The sequence below is a fragment of the Armigeres subalbatus genome, chromosome 2 (genome assembly GCF_024139115.2).
Source record: "Armigeres subalbatus isolate Guangzhou_Male chromosome 2, GZ_Asu_2, whole genome shotgun sequence".
In the NCBI taxonomy this organism is placed as follows: domain Eukaryota; kingdom Metazoa; phylum Arthropoda; class Insecta; order Diptera; family Culicidae; genus Armigeres; species Armigeres subalbatus.
The window spans coordinates 340,029,237-340,039,888 of NC_085140.1; the positions used below are offsets into that span (position 1 = coordinate 340,029,237).

At 41.9% G+C, this 10,652-nt stretch overlaps 1 protein-coding gene across 1 annotated transcript; it reads left to right on the forward strand.

The window, feature by feature from the left end:
• Positions 1-926: 926 nt before the first annotated feature.
• Positions 927-8,502, forward strand: LOC134216995 (lipopolysaccharide-induced tumor necrosis factor-alpha factor homolog). The gene is made up of 3 exons (XM_062695752.1): positions 927-1,194; positions 8,034-8,160; positions 8,234-8,502. The coding sequence occupies exons 1-3, from the start codon at positions 1,164-1,166 to the stop codon at positions 8,334-8,336; spliced, it is 261 nt and encodes an 86-aa protein (XP_062551736.1). The 5' UTR covers positions 927-1,163; the 3' UTR covers positions 8,337-8,502.
• Positions 8,503-10,652: the final 2,150 nt, after the last annotated feature.

Consider the following 10,652-nt stretch of genomic DNA (forward strand, 5'->3'; position numbering starts at 1 on the left):
ATATTGATATAACTACAGAGTCCACAACATATGCGTATGAATGAGTTTTAATCGCCAAGCTCTTAACTTGTGAATTACCAAAAGAGAGAATAGTACAGTAGAACCTTAAATAGTACGTCAAACCATTGTTTTACAAGCCTCAAATTTATCCCCCAGCGCTGATGATACCTTTATCGATACAATAATGCTGTCCAATGAGCAGCTCGAAGTAGCTCGAACTTATTCCCATCCTGCTTATGCCCATTTGTTGACAAAAAAGCGAGTAGGGCGGGAGAAACTTCGAGCTTCTTCAAGCTGCTCATTAGACAGCACTAATTATTGAGTCCGTCTTATTGTAATACATGTCACCATTAATTTATTGCGATCAAAAATACTATGGCGAATCATGCACATCCCGAATAGCACACATGTTCCGCATTAGTTGCTGCATCTCACGTGTGATCTGTTTAAGTCACAACCAAGTTGCCGTAACCAACTGTGTCTGCGGGATTGAATAAAAGCAACAAGGGCACATACACCCGTTTGATTATTAATGAGTGACCCTTCGATGGATCGTCGGGATCAGATCTATGTGGATTGTAAGTGCTCAAATCAATAAATGTGGGTGTTTACTTAATAAAAATGTGTTTACGGAAATTGATTAGCTTGTGGAATCTAAATTAATACGGAGATTGCGGACTGTAGAGTCGAATATGAATATGTTCGAAATTAAGTTGACAAAGAAGGCCAAAAGGGTTCACAAAAAAAATAGATAATTGAAAGTTTTGATATAACGTTATATCCAAAATTAAAAAATTGAAATCGAAACTCGCCTTTAGCCATTTGTATCTATGGTTTCCAAAACACCACTATCATGGGAACGGACTGTACAACTCAAACACGCCATGCTGTTTATGAGCGAGCCCGGAGTTGGAGGGCTGCAAACTCACGTCAACCGCAACGGAAAACGCACGCAGAACGCATCACATTGTCGTCTGGCATTGGTGGCGTATCGTTCGGTTAGTCCGGGTGGGTCAAGTTACCCGCAATTCGATAAAACTCAATAGGCATTGAACTTGATTTGTTTTGAACATAGCGAGGCAGTGTCGAACGATTAGTTAGCCGAACTTATTAATTAGCCCGGGAAGTGCCTTGTACCAAAGATAGTTCAGCGAAATTTGAAAATGCAACAGCCGACAGTCATAATTAGTGGAGGTAGGTCACAGTTTGTTTGCTGCATGAAAGTGTAAGAGGTGAGAATGTGAGGCATTGGAAGGAGTAAAAAAGGCAATCAAAAATAAGCAAAGCCGAAGCAGTTGAATACTTAACGATGAAGTGTGACACCAATTTATCACGTATCTGCCACAGCAATTAGTTTAGATTTAGTCATGGCATGTATGTTGTTGTAATATGTAGTTGCGTAGTGTGATGACTCATTGTACTGTAATAATCGGACAAAGTGATGTATATGCCATTTTGCTAATAATAGTGTCGATGAATAGTTTTCATCAAGCTTTTTAAGAAAAAATCAAAAATGGTGTATTGCATTTCTACGCAAACACCACGTTTATAGATCACAACAGTATAACGTGTATTAGTACTCATTGATTCATATATACAGAGTTACTTCCCACACGATATCAGTGAATGGAGCCAGCTATTCAAATGAGCAATAAACATTGAATCGTGCTCATACTTCCAAAGTACACTTAACAGTTTGAGTAAATTGCACCAATGGGTACTGAACAACAAATGGAGAAAAAATAAGTTGAACCATACATGCATCGGCCTCTTCCTATCCTATTTGTTTTAGCCGGTGGACGTGGCGCGGACTGATAAGCGCCTCGTTACGTTGAAGTGCCTCCAGATAGCGAGCTTATCGAGATAAAATATGTTCCGGGACAATGCGGGCCTATTGAAGATGTTTGTCGTGTGTGTTTATTTTTCCGAGCTTAACAGTTTAATTAGCGATAAAGCTAAAATAGGAGTTGATTCACATTGTTGACAGGAACAACTTATCGGTGCAGGCATTGGGACGTATGACTAATTCGGAAAAATAGTGCAATCTAATTGTGGCCAACATTAGTTTTAAATCAAAATATAACATGCAGTGCAAAGGTCTAAACTTGTCTAAACGTTTCTATACACTACTTTCACCAAAGCGTTCATGTAACGGGTGATCATAATCATCCGTAGGAATTTGTTTTGAACCCGTTGTAGTTTTAGATGGTGGGATTTGGCACAGATCTCCCAGACCGGCACGCCGTATTCAGGGACAACGATGACCAATGTTTGATCAAAGTGTACAGTAGTTTCAACAAGACGTTGCACTTCGTAACCGTCTTATCAACCTGTCGCCGGGAAACAAGCTTGCTGTCGAGGGTCAAGCCAAGGTAGTCGGTCTCATTGGTCCATTCCACAGTCGTACCATTGAGGATGATTTTACAGTCCTCAGGCGGAACATGTTTGGGGATTTTGAATGGGAGAAAATGATGACCTGGGTCTTCGCCGCGTTGATACAAATGTTCCAGCTGGTGAAGTACTCTGTCAGGGCATCCAGGCCCCGTTGGAGTTTTGCCACTAGCGCTCTGATCACTCTACCTTGGTAGACGATGGAGGTGCCATCTGCGAACAGAGACAGAATGCCGCCTTCTGGAGGTTCTGGTATGTCGGAGGAAAGCAAATTAAAAAGCAGGGGCCCGAGAATACTGCCCTGGGGGACGTCTGCGATGATGTTGCGCGCATTGGAACTCGCTCCGCTGATTGAGACCCAGAATGTCCTTGCCGACAGGTAATTGTTGATGATTTTCATTTCATCAGGTTCGCCAGGTTGCTGGGAATGTTGTAGCGTTGTAGTTTGTAAACAGGCCATCATGCCATAAATTGTCGAATGCCTTCTCAACATCGAGCAAGGCCATGGTGCAAGATGTTATGGTGCTAGGCAGACTCAAGTAACCGGATGTTAATCGCCTTTTCAAACAGCTTTGGATAACCCTGAAAGAAGGCTGATGGGGTGACAACTTTTCGGAGAGGAAAGATTCTTTCCAGGCATCCGAATGGGGATGACTTTGGCTCACTTCCAGGATGAAAGGTGCTCGAAGAATGGAGCAATCATATGATTGAGTTAGAGATTCAGGATGCCGTCGAAGCCAGGGATCTTCACGTTTTGATAATTTGATATAGGCCGTCAATTCGCCTTCTGAGATCTCCAACTCCTCCGAGAAGTCGTTGGGAATAAGATGTATGTTGTTAGCATGCTCAATAATCAGTATAGTGATCAACGGCTGCTTCGTGTGGACTGACAATGTTCTGTCCAAGATTGTGTAAGCTGACAAAGTGACGACCTATTTCGGAGACCTTCTCTGTATGAGTTGTCAAGCGATCCTTAGAGCCATTGTTGTCTAATGGGTTCAAAAAAGGAATGGGCCGAGGTTTGCATTTTAGAATTTTGGTCAATTTCCAGAACGGCTAAGCACAGTCTGGAAGCGCGCGGATCTTATTAAAGAATTTACTATTCCTGAGGTCCACCATTCTGGTCCGATGATTTTTGATGACTTTTGTCAAGCGTACCAGTACGAGTGACATTCCGTAAACGGATCAAATCTTTGGTGAGTGTATCAATGGTTAGGGAGTTTCTTATCTGTCGAGCTTTTGGCGCATGTTGTTCACGGGCCGCCGCTGGTCGGCGATTTTCACCGAAGTGGCCGGATGTTGCTCTTAGTTGATGTTGTCGTCCACACACCTTTGGAAGCAGCCCCAGTCGACACGATGGTAGTAGGGTGGTCGGTATTGGCCTGTTTTGTCAAATACCGGTATTCGGTATTTGATGGAGTCAGTACCGGTAGAATACCGGTTTTCGTGGAAATTATAGGTAGTAAAGGAAAAGCTTTTGATTTGGACTTTTGGATGAAAAACAATATTTGTTGACAAACTTCAAATGTTGAAATCATTGCTTCTTGAGCTGGATAAAGTGAAAGTTAATTAGGTATAACATACTGAGCGACTCATCTCCCAATCCGCATCAGATTTTGTTGCCAATGTTTCCAACTGCTGAGAGTGCCATCTCTGGTTAACTGAAGTTGGACGAATACCGAAAATCAGTTTCAAATACTTGCCCATAAACATTTCCGATTCGTAGTAGGAGAATTCCTTACAGATTGTATGCAAGGATCCTGGCGTCAACGTATTTGCGACCAGCAACGTGTTTTGCTCTGCTACAGTCTCTTCACAAGTTGTTCTTTAACCGATAAACCAGAAAAATATCCATAGAGGCATCTTCTTCGTACCGATCGTCAGGTATGGTCGTTGTCTCAGTTTCAACAGTAGATGCATAAGTATTAGATTGCTAATGTCGCTCCTGTTCGCGTGACTAACATCTAGGTCACTTTGATCTGGCAGCCAAAGTACCGGTACTACAAGTGTCAAACCAATGTTGATGATGTAACAAAACATGTACTACACCTTGATGCATAATAAACGGAGGAAGCATATTTTGGCAAAATGTTTTTAATGTCTACAGCGCCACTAGCGTTCTAGTACTTATGCTTCTACTGTTTCAACGATTGCATCAGGAATGATTACACGCTTCAAGATCCCATACGCTTGCCTAATCAAAGTAGCTCTGGATGACTCGAAGAATATGTCAAAATTGTTTCTGATTAATTGCTTCACGGCAGAATTATTCAAAACAGCAAAAAGATCGGCGTATTTGGATCGTCTCTCTTGGATTCATTCATTAAAGGCATCGAAATAGTGGCGGAAATTTCTGTATCTTAGTTTGATAATTGTTCCAACGTAAATTGGAACGCTACGTCGGCTTCATATAGAATGCAGAACTCACAGAGCAGTAGGTCCACAACAGCTTGAACAGCACGGGCAAAGTTACTCATGCGCGCATTAAATTGTTGTATTTTTTGCTCGATGAGTCTTTGCTGCTTGTAACAGAATATTTATCCCATCTATGCTGGATTTCCTGTTTATATAGTTGCGATTACAGACAGTTGAGCTGATATAAGTAGGTGAAAATTATTCGAGATTTTTTATACTGACAGCAAAATTTGAAATACCGGAAATACCGGTATTTCCCGTCTATAATACCGGTATTTTCGGTACCCAAAATTGGCCGGTAATACCGGTTTTACCGGTTTCGGTACTACCGGTTAGACCACCCTAGATGGTAGTTTCGCCGGGACTGCTGATGCTGATTGACCGAGGAGCCCACCACTGGATAGTGGTCCGAGCTGAGCTCTTGATAGACAACCGGCTTCGAAATGTGATGATGCATATTTGTGATGAACAGGTCGATTGTAGCATGCACTCCGGACCGATGTAGTGGCCTTCATCCATATCATTGCTCCAGATGGTACCGTTTCGATTGCCGCAACTGTTGCCCCAGGCTTGATGTTTGGCATTCAGGTCGCCGTCAATGATGTACTAACCTTACCTCCGAGTGAGCTTGACGATTCCCTCCGCATATGGTGGCCGATGAACCATCGCCAGCTTTGGCTTGAGTTGGGCAGTGCGCTGCGATGAGCGTGATTATGCCTACAGAAGTAGAAACTTCGACACCGATGGCCTCGATGACACTCAGCTGGAAGCTTGGCAGCAGGCGACAGTTGATGTTGTATCGAAGAGCGATGACCACACCACCTCCCCTGGACGGGTAATGCGAGTCCGCAATGTTGACGTTCACCTCCGGTTTTAGGTGCGTTTCGGTGATGAAAGCTACGTCTATTTCCATCTCTTCAAGGAAAACCTTCAGCTCGATCGTTTTGCAGAGCTGCGCGAATATCGGCATCAGTTGCTTCGGGTGTAGAGCGGAGCAGATTCTTCCGGTGGGATATCGTTCTCCGGCTGCCGACGGAATCCAGGAGGAGGGAGCGGAGGCTATTCGCTGGAGGATGGAGCCGGTGATGCTGGAGCTTGAACCGACGCAACTGCTGCTGCCAGTGGGAGGATTGGAATCTCGTTGAGTACAAGAACACGGTTCTTCTTCGGTATGGTTCTGGTGGAAGCCTTCTTCCGGCTTTCCAGGAATTCGGCTCGCTTTGAACAGTCCTTGACTGTGGCCCGATGTTTAGCACCACAGTTAGCGCACTTGAGATCGGCCACTTCCATTTTGTCGCACTCTTCGAATGGGATTCGTCGCAGTGCGGCTTCATGCGGTAGTTCCGGGTACCGTGCACGAATTTGAAGCTGTGACGTCGTAGTGCACTGGCCGATATTGCTCCCAGTCAATGACGATGAAATTTATGACATTGATTAGCTTCAGATCCTTCCAGGTGGTGTTGCTGCAGTTGCTCCTCCATTTGTGGTGCCAGTGGGGTTCAACAGTTCAAAATTGCAATGCGGCCCTTGATACTAAGCATGCTGGGGACCACTGGTCTATGTGTATAACTATTAGTGTGATTCAAAATATCGATTTTGCTTCACAACGCTCATCTGATTCTGCCTCATGTTCTGAGTGTCCTCCGAAAATTGGAGCTGATTTGGATAAATACTGATTTAGCAAAAGCCGTTCTAAATTTACATGAAAATTAGTATGAGGAAATTGAATATTTCATTATACAGATTATAGCGCTTCCCCATTCAATGCGAGTAAAAAGAAAACCTACATAGGTAAGAGGAATACTCAAGAGCTTTCACTCAACGAAAACCGCATCTTGATTAATAGTTCCAATAATTAGTAACCGAATTTAAACTATGTCGTAGTTTTCTAGAGCTTATTGCGTTACCACCGATCAGGCAACATTGCTGTTCCTGATTACGAAATGAAATTGCTATGTTTATTGGATTATACATATTGGCATGTGATGTGAACATATTAAAAAGCGGTATGAGAAATTTTACCTGGATAAACCATTTCTTCATTTTCATGTGTTGTTCTTTGATGAAGAAGATTAACTGCAGTGTTGGCAAAGTTACATTTTCTATCTGCGTTTCTCTTATCAAGGTCTCTAGCATGGACATATTCAGACACACGATGAAAATGCTGATTTTGGTGCGTTCACTCATCTGCCCGTTTTTCCAGATATTTCTTACACTCGTAAAGATAGCCCTTGCTTTCCTGTTCCGTGCGCCAATGTTGATCTTGGTACTTGGTCTTGGTAGATATTGGAAGCATTAAACATTTTCCACTGATTTCCCGGTTAGTGTGACACTGGAAGGCGTCGGCAAGTTTTCATCCAAAACGATTTGATTTTGTCAACGTTGATGATTAAACCTGCTGAAGAGGAGCGCTCGGCAAGGTCGTTTAGTTTACTCTTACTTACTGAGGAACAGTAGCGGTGATAGAATATATCCTTGCCTCACATCAGCTACGACCCGGATAAGATCGGACAATATCCCACTGTGCAGCATTCTACACGAGAAGGCCTCGTACTGTACCTCGAAAATTTTCACAAGAACCCCCTTGCGTCTCAGGGCGCTCCACATATTCTCGTGATTGAGAAGTTCGATTTTTTAAGGACTCTTGGAATTCGTTGACTTCCTCCAGAATGTTACGGAGCGCGACAATATGGTCCACACAGGATCCACCGGCCTGCTTCCTGTAGCGTAGAGGAGGCAAATGTCCCCGGAGCCTGAATGGCAGGAAAATTTCCATCGTCCAACAGTGGAGTAGAGCTTCGATTTGGCCAAGTTGTCGTTGAGGTCTTTATGTGGATATCGAAGTTCTCCACATGCTTCAGGTAGAACTTGGTGACCCGGTATTTGTTTGCACTTTAGAAACATTGGCGGATTTTAATCGTACTTAATTGTAAATTGATATCACTATGCCGGAGACGAGCCATACTGAAAGTCTCCTTAATAAAGGTAATAAAAAAGGAAAAGAAAGATACCACCAAGAGTGTTATAAAACCATCATTGTTATTTGGATTATGTGTTACTTGTTACTGTGCACATCAGTTCCCACACTCGGAAATTTCTTCAATCTGCTCGTATTCGTTAATCCCGTGTTTCCACCGCAACAGATGCATCGCTCGTTTAGGAAACAGTTCTGAGTTCTTTGCGCTAATTCTGGACTAATACTGTTTCTTATTTTCCCTAAATTCCAGCACCAGCAGTTGGACCCGAATCAACCAGCCTGATCTGCCCATCGTGCCGGGCTCAGGTGAGGACACGTGTCGAACACAACTCCACCACCAAGACGCACATCATTGCCCTGCTACTATTTGTGTTCTGGTAAGATTCGGATACCTCCATATTGGGTTTCTTTTTCACTCATGACCGAATATTTCTATTTTATTCATTATAGCTGCTGGCCGTGCATCTGTGTGCCATACTGCTGCAACTCGTGCAGAAATGCTGACCACTACTGTCCAAACTGCAATGCCTTCATTGGAAGCCACCAGCACTGATTGAGCCAATTAAATATAAGTTTTTAAAACCCAAGACTATTATTATAAAGTTAATCTGATCGCACAACAGTTAAGATTCGATGTGAATACTATCATGAAAATGAAGCTTTTGAATGTACAGCCTTATCAATAACAGAATAAACCATTATTAATCAATCGGTTTCAATGGGAACCATTGTATGTTTTCCGAATTGCCAATCCCTTCATTATCATTTCGTTGCTATCAGTAGGCATGTCTCAATAATTGAGGGAAAATAATGAAAAGATATCGAATGGCATGCAGTCACCGATGCCATCATAAAACGTTGGGGACATTTTTACTACAAAGACTGATTACTCTGACGATAGATAACAGTAATGGGCGCAGATAGATTACATTTGTTCTTTCGTTTGTTATTGGAAATATATCTACACGTGGTCGTGATTATGAAAATGTGCGTGCATGCATTATCCCTGCTCAGTTTCCACTACCTAATTAAGCAGATTTTTTTTCAAAATTCTTTGTCTATGTTTTTTGGTTACTTCAGGTTTCTTCAGGGAGGCCGCTTTGAATTTTGGTATATTGATGTTATTCCAATTCACGTAAGAGTGATTCTCGATACATCGATGCTATGATTAAAGGGGGGCAACCAAATAGCAATCTTTGTAATGAATGACACAACTACATTTGTAGTGAAGTTCAATTATTGTAGCCTAGTGATAAGGCGCGCGGCTACAAAGCAAAACCATGCTGAGGGTGGGTGTGTTCGAATCATGGTGCAGGTCTAGGCAATTTTCGGATTGGAAATTGTTTCTATTTCCTTGGGTATAAAAGTATCATCGTATTAGCCTCATGATATACGAATGCAAAAATGGTACCATAGCTTAAAAACCTCGCATCGAAAGGAGGAAAACGCCTTCATATTAACTTTTCATGAAACAATCAACAATCTCTACACGGAACCGCGAAACAACTCACTTGACGGTTCCTTTCACTCAAATCCGACCTTGCGTGGAAGAAGCCAAAAATAAGTAAAACGCGAAAAAAATCCGGTGAGTACTTTGCCTTTACTCCCGTGTTGAATTTTCACCCACTATGAAGTTTCACCAACTCAAATTTATGTTATTTTCACTCACTCGAGACTATGGTGAAAACAACTCAAATTTGGCTTCTTCCACGGAACAGCACACGTTGGGTCGATGCAGCTCTCTTTGTTTATAATAACATTCATGAGAGGGAGTGAGAAAACTACCTAATATTGAGTTAAAAATTTGAACTTCGTACTCAAAGTTGAGTTCTTTAAACTTTTTTTTTAGGTTCTTTATTTTTTCTGTGTAGCATGAAAATTTCTTCCAGCTCTGCTACATCTAGCACACATCCCTATGAATATAAATAAGTGGGTATCGAAATAAAAAAGTATCGAAAAAAGTTTTATTTTCGAAAGGTGAGGGTCATCTCTTGCAAGAATTTTCAACGGGTACTTATGCGAGCTTGTATGCAAGTGAAGAATACATTTTATACCATCACCACTTTCGTGCTACATGGTGCTGATACGACATCTATATTGTATTAGATGCAGTATGAATCAGAGTTTGGTATGATTTCTGACTTCACTGTTTGCTCACTAAGTTTTATTCTGAGCATTTAAATTGAATTCGGCACCAATATTTCAAAAGGGCGAAACTGCTTCTGCAAACAAAAGCTTCTCACGTCTCTGGTGGGCTAATTTGTGCCAATCCGCGCAATCCAGCTCTATTTGATGAAAGAAGAGGAATCGCTGCTGCCATTAGTGGTGTTGGATTGCGTGGGTGGGCTCAAATAAGCCCATCAAGGCATTTTTTTTTACAAAAGCAGTTTCGTCCTTTTGAAATGTTAGTATTGAATTAGGGTGGGTGTACCAATTGTCGCCATACATAAGAACAACTATTTTTTTTTAAATAAGTAAAAGGCGTGTGGGTGAACTTTATATATCAAGCGAAAGGTTTTACTTCCTGCTCCTTAGAACAGCTGTGAAAACCACAATAAAATTTGTTATAATCATCAAAATTGATTAATCCATAATAGGAACGCATGCACCAGTTGTGGCACTATTCTTAATTTTGGTTCCTTATTTGGCAAATCCCATTGTTTTCTTATGGGACTGGCCAAATAGGGACCACTAGTGCGACAACTGGTGCAAAGGACGTCAAAAACTAAGCAAAATCATTTTTTACAATTATGCTTTGCTTGTTTTGGAGGAGATCAAAGGTTTTATCGTATCATATGAATATGCTTTATCGATATGAACTTGGTTTGCGGTGATTTGATTGGCCATTTGGCATATAAAGCACTAGTGC

Bases quoted from the DNA above. Each gene is read 5' to 3' on its own strand.
- LOC134216995 (XM_062695752.1), top strand. From the start codon at position 1,164: ATGCAACAGCCGACAGTCATAATTAGTGGAG. The intron at 1,195-8,033 runs GTAGGTCACAGT...CCTAAATTCCAG, and splicing joins GACAGTCATAATTAGTGGAG to CACCAGCAGTTGGACCCGAA. The intron at 8,161-8,233 runs GTAAGATTCGGA...TATTCATTATAG, and splicing joins CTGCTACTATTTGTGTTCTG to CTGCTGGCCGTGCATCTGTG.